Below are 15,758 nucleotides of genomic sequence, written 5' to 3' on the forward strand. Positions count from 1 at the left end.
GTCTAGGGGACTGATAACCTCAGAAGTTAAGTTCCATAGTGCTTAGAGCCATCTGAACCATATTTTGAATGCTGTTCACGAATAGCAGCAAGACAAGTCGAATCACCAGTTTGACGTACAATTTTGCAGTCGGGGTGCGTGGGATAACAGGAAGAATGCTCCTGCTGTTACAAGAAATCGCACCCCGACCATAACTCCAGTGTTTGTGAATTGGCCTTCAAACCAACACACGACCATCACTGGCACTGATTGTGAGTCAGGAACAGCTTGCATAAGAAAACACAACCGATTACCTCCATGCCCTCCGATGACCTCTAGCTTGACACCACTGAAGTCGCAAATAGCGATGGTTTGGGGTCGGTGGTGCTGTATCGGCCGTTATCCGGTCGGCCGCACTTTCAAAAGCGTGCGCCGCCAATTACCCTGCCGCGTTTTCTACAGACGCCACCGCGGCACGAGGGCGCCGCCACGAACGACTACGAAGCTGACAATGAGATGCAAGAATTATCTCTCCTGAGCTCCAGCGGTGGGTGTACTTAAGTTCGAACATTCATGCACCCACCCCATTTTGTGTGCCTGCCAGTTGAATAACTTTTACAGACTTTCATAGTGTCTAGGGCTCGACGTCTTCTGAATAGACATTGTACTGAAGAGTGATAGATTTATAAATATTTTGCATCGGTCTATATTTCTAAATTCAAAGCTACTGTTAGCAACTGATGCTGCCACTACAGCAACAAAGTTATGTATTTTTTTTCCTATTTGATATTAGATGTACGAGGGTCACTCCAAAAGAAATGCACACTATTTTTGTAAAAATACAGTTTTCATTCTGCATGTGTGGGAGTTTTACAGTGTGTAGATACATCCTTCCCGCTTGTATTCAAACTTAGTTCGACCTGTTCCCGTGAATGGCGCCGTCACAGCATGTCTTCAAGATGGCTGCTACACTTGACGTTCGTCAACGTGCTGTCATAGAATTCCTGTGCTGTGAAAACGAGACAGTGGGAAACATCCACAAGAGGTTGAAAAAGTTGTATGTAAATGCTGCTGTCGATCGCAGTACAGTTAGTCAGTGGACAAGTAGGTTACGTGATGAAAGCGGGCACGGCAATATTGAGGATTGTCTTCGCAGCGGCAGGCCTCGTAGTGCACACACTCCAGACAATGTACAGAGAGTTAACGAATTGATGACTGCTGACAGACGCATCACAGTGAACGAACTGTCGCTCTACGTTGGGATAGGGGAAGGACGTGTTTGCAGAATACTGAAAGCGTTGGCGTTAAAAAAAGGTTTGTGCCCGGTGGGTTCCCAGGATGTTGAAAGTGGCTCACAAAGAAACAAGAAAAACAGTATGCAGCGAACTTTTGTAACAGTACGAGAATGGTGGAGATGAATTTCTTGTGACAGGTGATGAAACATGGCTCCACCATTTTTAACCAGAGACGAAGAGGCAATCAATGGAGTGGCATCATGCAAATTCACCCAAGGAAAAAAAATTCAAAACCACACCTTATGCTGGAAAAGTTATGGCTACAGTGTTTTTCGATTCCGAAGAACTCTTGCTTGTGGTCATCATGCCAAGTGGAACCACCATAAATTCTGATACATATGTGACGACACTGAAGAAACTTCAAGCTCGACAGAGTCGTGTTCGACCACATCGGCAAAAGCAGGATGTTTTGCATTTGCACGACAATGCACAGCCACATGTCAGTCAAAAAACCATGGAAGAGATCACAAAACTCGGATGGACAACACTGAAACACCGGCCTTGCAGTCCTGACGTGGCTCCATGTGTCTATCATCTCTTTGGGAAACTGAAAGACTCTCTTCGTGGAACAAGGTTTGAAGATGATGACTCCCTTGTGCACGCTACCAAGCAGTGACTCCAACAGGTTGGTCCAGAATTTTACCGTGCGGGTATACAGGCGCTGGTTCCAAGATGGCGTAAGACAGTTGAGAGGGATGGAAATTATGTGAAGAAATAAAAATATTGTTACTAAAGGATGTATCTACACACTGTAAAACTTTCAAACCTGTAGAATAGAAGAGGGATTTTAAAAAAAGTAGTGTGCATTTCTTTTGGAGTGACCCTCGTAAAATAATTTAATATCTAAATTCTCTGTTCATGAACGTCATCTGTTCCTCGCTCCTGTATCCATTAAAGAACCACATAGCGCGCAAAGGAAGACACAACAAGTGAAATGAACGCTACAGGGTGTCTGGGTGGGAGATGTCCTTGAGGTGAGCTATTTTAAGAACTCGTTGTGTCCCTGTGGTGCCAACTAATGCTCAAATTCCTGCTGCAGATGCAGTACGATGTGCTAGAGCCATTCGCCGAGCACGATGTTTTTCCCTCCTCGGTATTGCCAAGTGACCGTTTGGAGCCCCGGCTTCTTGAGATTGTACGTTCTCGTGACCACCGCTGCTAACAATCATGTATGATGGCTACATTGCTGCCAAGTCTTTCTGCAGTGTCGTAGGAGGAACATCCAAACTTCTCGTAGCCCTGTTACACGACCTCGTTGATACTCAGCGAGGTGTTGACAATGGCATCTGTGAGCTTACATCCAGCGGCATCGCTGCTATTGATAGTGCGGTGGCGCTATTGGTTTCCCATTTGTTTGACGCGTTTTGCTAACGGTTGGCACCGAGTGACCAGTAATGTGTGGTTGGCTGTCTAACGCGGCGGAAACGCGGAAACCTTAGGTCGCAAAAATGTCGTAATAATTGTGACAAAAGTATAATCATCAATAGGAAATCTTTCGTGCGCAATACGCGACGGCAGCGGCAGTTCACGAAATGAGTGAATCGAGTCAAAAGGCCAGAAACACGATTTAATGTTTTCATGTATCTCCCGCTCCGCACCACATCAGAATTTTATTAAGTACATTGCCACGAATGCATTGGTTGATTGCAGTGAATGGATGCGAATGTGATTTCAAGAATAAGATGTTTAGAGTGTGAGCAGTGCTGTCCTGTAACGTGCATAAGTATTAATAATAAAGTTCTACCAAGTTCGTGTGACGTCACTCGGTAGTGAAGCACTCCCCACATTCCCCTCTGTACGAAGTACTTATTTGAACGTTGCAGGGACGTTCCAGGATCGCTGCAGGTCAGTACTAGGAGGGAAGAAACGATGTAGTCTGAACAGTGCACTTCCTCACCACAACCGAAGGTACGTCCGCTTACGTTGCGACTACATTTTAGGACTTGTAATTTTTGGTTCACAGATGCAGATTGCAGCGACTGTGAAATGACATTTAAGTGCTTGTGATGCCACAAATAATGTATGCGTGTGATAGACAAAGAACTGAAGGTACCCAGTAATTCCAGTTGAAATAATAGCAGGGTGTGTGCATGCAAAGAATTCGTGGTCAAAGAAGTGGCGATAGTGCTGTACCAGCCTCCCACCACACCAGATGAACAAGTGACGATCGGGACCATGGGCAATGACATACTGTGGCGCCACAGAAGAGCTGATGTCAAGACAATAGAGCTTCGCCAGCTGTATCATCTCTGCACCACTGACGGAAGCTGGAGTATGACATCTGAAGATCGTAGCAGTTCAACTTCGGTCCACTCTGCGACGCAGCATCGAGAGCCGCATCCGTCTCCATCTAGTCCCCAACTCCCCACCCATCGGAACGGCGGCAGTGCTGACGTCACACATCAACACGTAGTCAGTGCACTCTACGAGTTATCAGACGTAAGTGTCAAACGACAGTAGCGCACCCTGTATTTTAGTAACACTAATAAGGCAATCAATAAATACATTACTAATTAACAGTTGTGGTTATTCCAAAACAAACCTAATTTGGCACATGTTGAGCACATCTGAGCAACTAACGAGCATTAATGCTTGCTTCTAGCGCATATTCTCACAGGATGGCAACATAGTGAAAGAACTGGATGCGAGGTGTAGCAAAGCTAATGTAGTGAGTGCTCAGCTACGATCTACTCTCTTCTGCAAGAAGGAAGTCAGTACCAAGACTAAGTTATCTGTGCACCGTTCAATCTTTCGACCAACTTTGTTGTATGGGAGCGAAAGCTGGGTAGATTCAGGGTACCTTATAAATAAGGTTGAGGTAACGGATATGAAAGTAGCTAGGATGATTGCAGGTACTAGTAGATGGGAACAATGGCAGGAGGGTGTCCACAATGAGGAAATCAAAGAAAAACTGGGAGTGAAGTCTATAGATGTAGCAGTCAGGTCGAACAGGCTTAGATGATGGGGTCATGTTACACGCATGGGAGAAGCAAGGTTACCCTAGAGACTCATGGGTTCAGCAGTAGAGGGTAGGAGGAGTCGGGGCAGACCAAGGAGAAGGTACCTGGATTCGGTTAAGAATGATTTTGAAGTAATAGGCTTAACATCAGAAGAGGTACCAATGCTAGCACGGAATAGGGGATCATGGAGAAATTTTATAAAGGGGACTGTGCTCCAGACTGAACGCTGGAAAGCATAGTCAGTCTTAAATGATGATGATGATGATGATGATGATGATGATGATCTAGCGCTCACTGCTGTGCATTAATAAACTGAATGTGTATTTTGGTGTTGAGTACCGGCGTTGTCAGTGTGAAGTGTTGTTAATTTGTATTATTGTTCTTACATGAGAAATAGGTCCCGCAACTGTAATTAGGGTGGAGCATAAAAAAATAAGTAATCCAGTAATGGCAACTACCGATGTGAGTACAGTTATGGACTGCATAGCAAGATTACTTAAAAGTGAAACTGAGGAGGTAGATCTAAGGAGAGCAAAGGCAGAAATGGTTGATGTGAGGCTGTGATCCTAGCCCAGTGATATATATTAAGCAGGAGGTTGAAGAAGTAGATCCGACGAGGGAAAAGACGGAAGTAACAGACGAGGAGGGTTTAGAGGACTTCAGTTTTGAGGCAGTGTTTAATCATGTAACTGAGATTGTTGACAGGAAGGTGTCAGTTAAAGGAGCGTTCGCCTGGTGCGAGTCTTTCGAGTTGACGCCACTTCGGTGACTTGCGTGTCGATGGGGATGAAATGATGATAAGAACATCACAACACCCAGTCCCTGAGCAGAGAAAATCTCTGACCCAGCCGGGAATTGAACCTGGGCCCTTACGTACGACATCCCATCGCGCTGACCACTCAGCTACCAGGGGCGGACAAGGTGTCAGTTGATGACACTGTAATACTTCCGTGGTCAGTGACGTGGGAAGTTTAGGTGTAGGTTTTCCCCCAGCTTGTGCTTTTATTAAACAAGAAGAAAGGAATCACAGCCTAGAATTATTTGCTATGATAAAGCAATTTTTGAAGACAACACTAATTAGAACCACAAAAAAATAGAAGAGAATCTGAAGATATCTGAATGAAACATAAAAATAGATATTAAACAAATTAACAAGGCAATTGAGGATGAAATAAAACAAAGTAAAAGGGCTCAAGAAGCTCTCATGAAACAGTTAGATGATAGATTTCAAAAACAGGATCAAAGGGTAGATGAAGTGACAGAGGAACTTAAGGAAGCGATCCAGAAGGTGGAAGAAGAATACAAAAAGGAGATGGATAAAGTTCAGTCTGTTATTAATCACAAAGGGTAAGAATGCGACCGACACCACAAGGAGGCAACAAAACATATAAAAGCTGTAACGACAGAAGTGAATGGACAAACTGAAACTAATACAAAACAATTAAACAAACTAGGTGATGATGTTTTTGCGTAGTGATTCAGAACAGAAATAATTTATGTACTGTGTGGATGCTCTATGTGCTGAAATGGGAACAGTGAAGCAAGAAGTAGGACAGCTCGTTAGTGAAAAAGCAAATCGAGGTTATGAATGGCCTCTATCAAAACAGGAAATATTTCTGTGATGAATTTGAGACTTGTTACTTTTAACTGTGACATAAATTTGCTTTTCTGACCAATTTTTAGCTTTGTAATCTTATTATTCAGAGCCACTTATTTTGTTCTTAAGATCGTATATTTTTGCGTGACATATTCATTTGATCCTTCTGAGACTCTACAATGTTAACGTTAATATACTGAAACATATACTGTCGAAATTTTTAATTTACTATTAGATTATGGCGCAATCCTTTGTGTGCAAAGCATGGGTGCAATGTGATGATGTAGCTCTGGAAGCAGTGAACAGTGATAAGCCCCAGCACATTCGCTTGCCTCTGCACCTGTTACTATGACACAGTTCGTCGTAGAGAAAAGAAATGGTTATGTCAGAATTGTATTGTATGCCAGACCTGTGAATAAGGTCATATTACCACAGAGAGATATATCTCAGAACCTAGAGGTGCAAAGGTATTTAGTAGTATTGATTTCAGATCTGGCTACTGTCAGATTCCGCTATATAAAGATTGAAGACAGTATATGGATTTTCTGTATGAGGGCGAAAGCTATCACTACAATGTTCTACCGTTTGGTTTAAATAATTCAACCTCACCCTTCATCAGATCAGTAGGCAAGGACTTCTGGAAAAAGGTTATTTGTTATGGCGATGAGATTCTTATAGCCACAGCGACGTTGGAAGAACATGGAGAAATCTTAGATGGTGTCTTATCTGCTTTCAAACAAGCTGGAGTGACCGTGAACATAGAGAAATCTGAATTTGGGAAAGATAGAAATCACTTCTTAGGTCATGTAATTACTGAACAAGAGGATGAACGAGGTAGGCAGAGCTCTAGGCTGTTAAGAGACTTTCCTGCACCACGTTGTGAAACATAATCGAGGGGATTTCTTGGTGTAGCCGAATTCTATAGAAAATTCGTACAGGATCAGTCACTAAATAATTGTCACCTACTGAACTTTCTGAAGAATAAACCCTATGGCAATGGAAACAAGTGTTCCAACATGGCTTTGACTATATTAAAAGTCAGCTGTGTAATCCGAACATGCTGTCACTTCCAGACTTAAATAAAGAGTTCAACATGGCTTGTGACTCATCATGTTATGGGCTTGGTGTCTATCTCCGTCAATTAGATGACGCCAGTGAGGGAGAAATACAGACCATTGCCTTTGCAAGTCGAGCACTGGCGAAGTGGGAACGCCAATAAACAATTACAGAGCGGGAAGCACTAGCCGTCCTTTGGGGATTTGATAAATTCCGATATTATCTGCTGGGTAGAAAAGCGAAGGTAGTGTCAGACCATTAGCCGCTCTCATTTCAACTTGAGAGTAAATTACAAGGGTAGATCGGTAAGTAAGTTTCATTTGGTAATAAAAAAGGAATCGAATACAGATAAAGAAAGCAATTTATTTAAAAAAAATATAACTCTTACATTACTTTTCAACACGGCCCCCGTAATTTTCCAGGCATTTCTCATAGCTTAGGAGAACTTTATGGATTCCTTCGTCAAAGAATGTTGCCGCCTGTGTTGTCAACCAAGTGGGAACAAGTTCTTCTACCTCTTCATCGTTGTTGAAGTGCTTACCACCAAGGAACGACTTCAGAGGCCGAAAGATATTACGGCAAGTTGAAAAAGAGAGTTAGGGAGACTGATATATATATAAAACATTTCTTCCCCTAAAAATTTTTCTCCCTTTCAAACCTCTCTGTTTTACCACAGACGACGTGTCATTGATCTCATTGCTACTAAGATTGCAGTACATGCGAGGTACCTATTTGCTTCCACCGCCCTGAATGGAAAGCATAAGTTCTAATAAGTGTTCACCATCTTGTTGTGATGATGATGTTTGGTTTGTGAGGCGCTCAACTGCGTGGTTATCAGCGCCCGTACAATTACCCAATCTTTGCTCAGTCCAATTTCGCCACTTTCCTGGATGATGATGAAATGATGAGGACAACACAAACACCCAGTCATCTCGAGGCAGGTGAAAATCCCTGACCACGCCGGAAATCGAACCCGGGACCCCGTGCTCGGGAAGCGAGAACGCTACCGCGAGACCACGAGCGGCGGACAACCATCCTGTTGTCTTCTATACTTGTGGTCCCCTGCGCAGAAAACAGCACGTACTTCGCGAGTCCGTTATTTTTAGGCTGTAAGAAAGTCTTAGCGAGGAACTGTTATTTTAGAAATAATTAAATTTCCAATCAGTTTGCTTATACGGGATGCCACTAGCTTTTTATTGGCAGAACGCGAGAATGTGCACAATTACATTCTACTTTAGAGTCACAAATAATTTCTGTTCTTCAACAAATTAATGGACTTAGTATTTCCGTAATTACTGTCACACTGTTCTCAACTATATATTCCAAATAACCATACATTATTAACAAATTCTTAACTAACACAGTCACAGCTGCAAAATACTAACGCGAATTCTTTACAGACGAATGGAAAAACTGGTAGAAGCCGACCTCGGGGAAGATCAGTTTGGATTCCGTAGAAATATTGGAACACGGGAGGCAATACCGACTCCACGAATTTTTCTTAGAAGATAGATTAAGGAAAGGCAAACCTTCGTTTCTAGTATTTGTAGACTTAGAGAAAGCTTTTTACAATGTTGACTGGAATACTCTTTCAAATTCTGAAGGTGGCAGGGGTAAAATACAGGGAGCGAAAGGCTATTTACAATTTGTACAGAAACCAGATGGCAGTTATAAGAGTCGAGGGACATGAAAGGGAAGCAGTGGTTGGGAAGGGTGTGAGACAGGGTTGTAGCCTCTCCCCGATGCTATTCAATCTGTACATTGTACAAGCAGTAAAGGAAACAAAAGAAAAGTTCGGAGTAGGTATTAAAATCCATGGAGAAGAAATAAAAACTTTAAGGTTCGCCGATGACATTGTAATTCTGTCAGAAACAGCAAAGGACTTGGAAGAGCAGTTGAACGGAATGGATAGTGTCTTGAAAGGAGGATATAAGATGAACATCAACAAAAGCAAACAAGGATAATGGAATGTAGTCGAATTAAGTCGGGTGATGCTGAGGGAATTAGATTAGGAAATGAGACACTTAAAGTAGTAAGGGAGTTTTGCTATTTGGGGAGCAAAGTATCTGATGATGGTCGAAGTAGAGAGGAAATAAAATGTAGACTGGCAATGGCAAGGAAAGCGTTTCTGAAGAAGAGAAATTTGTTAACATCGAGTATTGATTTAAGTGTTAGGAAGTCGTTTCTGAAAGTATTTGTATGGAGTGTAGCCATGTATGGAAGTGAAACGTAGACGATAAATAGTTTGGACAAGAAGAGAGTAGAAGCTTCCGAAATGTGGTGCTGCAGAAGAATGATGAAGATTAGATGGGTAGATCACATAACTAATGAGGAGGTTTTGAATAGAATTGGGGAGAAGAGGATTTTGTGGCACAACTTGACTAGAAGAAGGGATCGGTTGGTAGGACATGATCTGAGGCATCAAGGGATCACAAATTTAGTACTGGAGGGCAGCGTGGAGGGTACAAATCGTAGAGGGAGACCAAGAGATGAATACACTAAGCAGATTCGGAAAGATGTAGGCTGCAGCAGGTACTGGGAGATGAAGAAGCTTGCACGGGATAGAGCAGCATGGAGAGCTGCATCAAACCAGTCTCAGGACTGAAGACCACAACAACAACAACAAAACTAACACCGGCCGCGCCAGCCAACATGTCTGTCCTCCGAGGCTTCCCAACCAACTCTGATCTTACAGCCGAACCACCTCGCCCGCCATCCAAGTCAGGCGCGATCCGAAGATCTCCGAAGCGCTTCCTCTGCCTTTTCGTTTAGCAGCTGTTTATCACTCTGCTGGTTGTTAATACTTGTGAAATAATGGAATGATAGCACGCCATTGAGAGGTGCTTTAATTTGAAATGCATATAAATACGCTATTTAGTATGTCTAATATTAATAACAGAAGATTATCATTTTGGGGCGCAACTTCTGAACCCAGCAGCCAGTCGTGGAGGACCTATAACTTAGGCGGTCTTCTCACGATACCCGAGTAAATTACGAGGGTAGTCTGGAAAGTTAGCTCCATTTGGTAATAAAAAAGGAAACGAATATAGAGAAAGAAAGCAATTTATTTCAAAAAAATCTATAACACTTACATTACTCTTCAACACAACCTCCGTAATTTTCCAGTCATTTCTCATAGCCTGGGATGAGTTTCTGTATTCCATCGTCATAGAATGTTGCCGCCTGTGTTGCCAACCATGTGGAAGCAAGTTATTTTACTTCACAGTTGTTGAAGCGCATACCACCAACGAACGAATTCAGATGCCGAAAGAGATGCAAATCACTATAAGCGAGGTCGGCACTGAACGGAGGGTTGCGGAAAACCTCCCAGCCATAGCTGTGAAGGAGTTTGGTCACGTTCGCAGTGAGTGGTCGGGCGTCGTGGTGAATGAAAACACCACCACTTGAGAGCATTCCTCTCCTCTTCAGTAACAATCTTGTAAATTACTGTTTGTGAAATTTGTGGTAGTTGACGACCAATAGTATTAGTCGTAAGCCTATGGTTTTTCTTAATCATTCTTCGACCGCACTAACCAATTCATCAGAAACCACAGGTGGACGCCCATTTCGTTCTTCGTCATGGCCGGCCGCTGTGGCCGAGTGGTACTAGGCCCTTCAGTCCGGAACCACGCTGCTGCTACGGTCGCAGGTTCGGATCCTGCCTCGGGCATGGATGTGTGTGATGTCCTTAGGTTAGTTAGGTTTACGTAGTTCTAGGTCTAGGGGACTGATGACCTCAGATGTTAAGTCTAGTAGTGCTTAGAGCCGTTTGAACCATTTTTCTTCGTCATGCACTTGCTCACGTCCAGCCTTCTCACCATTGAAGCACTCGTTGCATTTTCTCCTCAAACCTCCCAGATCTGTCGATGAATGTCACTTGGTTTAACGTTCTCAGCATTCAGGAAACGAATCACAGATCTCATTTCACACGCGGTGGGATTTTTCGATCGACGATGTCGTTATATACAATCACTACGAACGACACATGAGACAGAGCTAGCTCGAAATGGCGTCATTTCTTTCTGCTTGAACCAGAGATACTACTGCGCATGAGCGGAACTGCGATCGTAGCAGTGCACGGAGAAAAATCAAAACGGAACTTACTTTCCAAACTACAACAGTATGACTAATACCAGTTTGAGACAACATACAGGGCAACTAATCAAAATGTTATACCAGATGCATTATCCAGAATGCCACTAGGTATTGAAAATATTACTGTAAATGGGCCTCAAGGGAATGAGTTGAGAGTCAAATTAATGGAAGGAGTTCCACATGGAGCTTATATGAAAAATGTTGTGAAGAGAATACGTCGTGGACAGAACTTGGACCCAGCACTGAAGCTTGTAATAACCAAATATGGTTATGTAGGTCAAGAGAATCTTTATGTATACTACCTGATACATGACAACATTTTATATAGGTCTACAGATGAATCTAAGCAAGAATGGTGTGTATGTATTCCGGAAGTTGATTTGGTACACCCATTTTAGCAATTCACGCTTTGGTGCTGATAAATGCATAGAAAAACTGAAGAGGGAATGTGTGTTATTTGGTATCAGCAAAAAGGTAAGGAACGTGCTGTGGGCATGCGATGCCTGCCAAAAGACAGAGACTGCGACAGACGTCAAGGGGCAATGCATCCAAATATACCAGATGGCACTAAGGACGTCGTTGCAGTTTATCTCCTGAGCCCTTTGCCAAGGTCGTAAGGGAATTTTACACAAGTTATGGTAGTGTTAGAAGAAGGGTCCAAATATGTGAAAGCTGTCAGTAAAGTAATGGTGGCAGAGATGGCTAATCATTATTTTGTCAGTATTTGCAAACCAAAGAGGATCCTCACAGATAATGGTTCCCAATTTATTTCCAAGGAATGGGAGAAGATGTTGCACCAGAGCAATTTTGAACAAGTAATAACTGCCAAATATAGACCTGCTTCGAACCCCGCAGAACGTGTAGCGAAAGAAATCAACTGCATTTGTGGGATAGTCATTGGAAGGAGTACCTTGAAGATTTTGGGAGTATGCTTAAGAAGATGCCACACGTATCCACTGGTTTTGCAACCTGTGAATTGTTACTAAACCAGGAACCTGAAACCATTTTTGCTGCGATCATAAGAGATGTTCTGAAAACTATTATTTCATGGGAAGAAAGATAAACGTGGCACTGCAGTCATTGGAGAGAAAAGCGAACCAAAGAAAAGATTGTTATGATAAAATCGTTCATCCAATTAAATATTTCTTGTGTGACCTGGTATTGATTAAGACTCTCACAAAATCGTCTAAGATGACAAGCGAGATAAGGAAATTTGATTTTGAGTATAAGGGAGCAAACAAAATCATAGGTATAGAGTGTCCTAATACAACAGAATTTGAGGTTTCAAAGTAGGGGAAATATGAAGGAAAGCGTCATGTTGAAAATATTAAACCCTATCATAAAGAAAAGTGATGGACGCTTATGTATAACAAGGACAAGTCTACTCGATCCATTAGCAACGTGTGGTTGAGCTGGAATTAATGATAGGAGGACGAAACGTATTGTACAATAATAATAATGTTTCTTGTGCTATATAAACAGTTAGTCATGTGTGTTTACCGTTAAGATTCAATGTGTGCCATTGTTGACTTTCATTATTTGAAGCCAATTTTAACTACAGTATGAAGATTTTAGCATAATTCAATGTCACGTAATTTTGGCTAAAGTAAGGATTTCTTTAATTTCACAATTTGGCCAATTGTAGACCGCTTACAACCTTCGACAAAGGTACAGTCTTTTTCTTATTATCTTCCCTGAACTTCTTCATGCCTTGGCTGATGGCCTGCTTCTGTTCATTTGACATCACCCTCCTTGGGTGTGAATTTCGTTGTTGGACACGAAAGTTTGCGGTGTTCCTCAGTAACCTGAAACTTTCCCTGCTGTGTGTGGTGTTTTCTGCAACGTTAAGTTTTCTCAAGTCCTTTCTTGTGTATTCCAGCCATCCTGTGGTATTTTTTAATTTGGAAGTGAAGTTAAAATGTTTCTTCGTTAGCCCATTGCCATTAATTCTGTACATATGACCGTAAAATTTTAATCTCCTCTTTCTTATTTTGTCTGTGATTGTTTCTATGTTTCTGTACATATCTAAATTTCTGCTCTTCGTCCAGTTGTTATCTTTGTTCTTTTGTGGCCCTGAAGTTCTTCTGAGTACGTTATTATGTTAATTTTCAAATATTTTAAAAACAACGACTTTTAGCCTTAAGAGATTTGTATATTAGACTGTGCGTAGGTTAAATTGTAAAAGGGCGCCTAATGTGTTTCATGGCCTGCAGGAACCGATGTGTGTAATACGTAGATGCGTGCTGGCTTGTTCTCTGGGGACAGTGGCAACAGCTGGCCGCGCAGACTGCAATTTGGGATCAGTGAACCCCACAGCCTCCAGCAGTGATGAAGTGAGTCAAGGTTAAGGTTTTTGTTTCTTCTCTCTTCGGCGAGCACTCATGAGTCAGTGATGGTTTGCATGTGCCGATAATTGATGAGTGATAGGCTATAAATGTTGTTTCCATTTCAGTGATCAATAAGACTTCATGTGGTGGTGCTGTGACTTAGGTTTATTTAAGCACTCGATGTATTTTTGATGTATTGAATGATTCATGTGTGTCGTGTTTTTGATGAATTGGGTTATGCGACATAAATTTTCTTGGTTTCAATGTTTCCTCCGTGTCACATTTTCATGTTTACTATGTTTTTTATAATTTGTTTGTATTTTGACTGCACTGTAGGGACCAATTTGATAACTAATGTTTGTTTCACATACAAGTTTCTTTTGCGTATTACGTTGTATAACATTTCAACAACAATTTTACAATTTTGAGTGAATGACTAAAAGACTATTGTCAACTAATGGTAGAATAGTACACTAAACGACGTTCTTGGAAATTCTTTTCCGTTCTTTTTACCTTTATAACTTGTTGATTGGTTTCTTTTCTCTTGGGTAAACCGCTCCCCTCCTCTCCGACTGTACCAGTTTTCTCTCACCAAACTTCCCCAAGTTGTCTTCTGTTTTCCAAAAGCCTTATAAATTTAGAAAAAAATGTAAACTTGCATACACTAGCATCGCTGCTATTGGTTTCATCTACATCTACATCCATACTCCGCAAGCCACCTGACGGTGTGTGGCGGTGGGTACCTTGAGTACCTCTATCGGTTCTCCCTTCTATTCCAGTCTCGTATTGTTCGTGGAAAGAAGGATTGTCGGTATGCCTCTGTGTGGGCTCTAATCTCTCTGATTTTATCCTCATGGTCTCTTCGCGAGATACACGTAGGAGGGAGCAATATACTGCTTGACTCTTCGGTGAAGGTATGTTCTCGAAACTTTGACAGAAGCCCGTACCGAGCTACTGAGCGTCTCTCCTGCAGAGTCTTCCACTGGAGTTTATCTATCATCTCCGTAACGCTTTCGCGATTACTAAATGATCCTGTAACGAAGCGCGCTGCTCTCCGTTGGATCTTCTCTATCTCTTCTATCAACCCTATCTGGTACGGATCCCACACTGCTGAGCAGTATTCAAGCAGTGGGCGAACAAGCGTACTGTAACCTACTTCCTTTGTTTTCGGATTGCATTTCCTTAGGATTCTTCCAATGAATCTCAGTCTGGCATCTGCTTTACCGACGATCAACATTATATGATCATTCCATTTTAAATCACTCCTAATGCGTACTCCCAGATAATTTATGGTATTAACTGCTTCCAGTTACTGACCTGCTATTTTGTAGCTAAATGATAAGGGATCTTTCTTTCTGTGTATTCGCAGCACATTACACTTGTCTATATTGAGATTCAATTGCCATTCCCTGCACCATGCGTCAATTCGCTGCAGATCCTCCTGCATTTCAGTACAATTTTCCATTGTTACAACCTTTCGATACACCACAGCATCATCTGCAAAAAGCCTCAGTGAACTTCCGATGTCATCCACCAGGTCATTTATGTATATTGTGAATAGCAACGGTCCTATGACACTCCCCTGCGGCACACCTGAAATCACTCATACTTCAGAGGACTTCTCTCCATTGAGAATGACATGCTGCGTTGTGTTATCTAGGAACTCCTCAATCCAATCACACAATTGTTCTGATAGTCCATATGCTCTTACTTTGTTCATTAAACGACTGTGGGGAACTGTATCGAACGCCTTGCGGAAGTCAAGAAACACGGCATCTACCTGTGAACCCGTGTCTATGGCCCTCTGAGTCTGGTGAACGATTAGCGCGAGCTGCGTTTCACACGAGCGTCTTTTTCGAAATCCATGCTGATTCCTACACAGTAGATTTCTAGCCTCCAGAAAAGTTATTATACTCGAACATAATACGTGTTCCAAAATTCTACAACTGATCGACGTTAGCGATATAGGTCTATAGTTCTGCACATCTGTTCGACGTTCCTTCTTGAAAACGGGGATGACCTGTGCCCTTTTCCAATCCTTTGGAACGCTACGCTCTTCTAGAGACCTACGTTACACCGCTGCAAGAAGGGGGGCAAGTTCCATCGCGTACTCTGTGTAAAATTGAACTGGTATCCCATCAGGTCCAGGGGCCTTTCCTCTTTTGAGCGATTTTAATTGTTTCTCTATCCCTCTGTCGTCTATTTTGATATCTACCATTTTGTCATCTGTGCGACAATCTAGAGAAGGAACTACAGTGCAATCTTCCTCTGTGAAACAACTTTGGAAAAAGACATTTAGTATTTCGACCTTTAGTCTGTCATCCTCTGTTTCAGTACCATTTTGGTCACAGAGTGTCTGGACATTTTGTTTTGATCCACCTACCGCTTTGACATAAGACCAAAATTTCTTAGGATTTTCTGCCAAGTCAGTACATAGAACTTTACTTTC

The 15,758-nt window shown here is 42.2% G+C and overlaps 1 protein-coding gene across 3 annotated transcripts in view; it reads left to right on the forward strand.

Moving 5' to 3' along the window:
• The window catches only part of LOC126187792 (uncharacterized), a 98,892-nt gene that overhangs the window by 43,614 nt on the left and 39,520 nt on the right, over nt 1-15,758 (forward strand). Inside the window, exons 1-2 of one of the 3 annotated variants that reach the window (XM_049929066.1) lie at nt 3,425-3,713; nt 13,196-13,315. The exons of 1 other annotated variant lie outside the window; for it this stretch is intronic. In XM_049929066.1, coding sequence (XP_049785023.1) covers nt 3,450-3,713; nt 13,196-13,315 — 384 coding nt within the window. In that variant the 5' untranslated portion in view covers nt 3,425-3,449. Of the gene's footprint in view, nt 1-3,424; nt 3,714-13,195; nt 13,316-15,758 lie in introns of those variants that run through there. One more of the 3 variants, XR_007537794.1, reaches the window with a different exon arrangement.

Source organism: Schistocerca cancellata, chromosome 5, assembly GCF_023864275.1.
Source record: "Schistocerca cancellata isolate TAMUIC-IGC-003103 chromosome 5, iqSchCanc2.1, whole genome shotgun sequence".
Classification (NCBI taxonomy): Eukaryota; Metazoa; Arthropoda; class Insecta; order Orthoptera; family Acrididae; genus Schistocerca; species Schistocerca cancellata.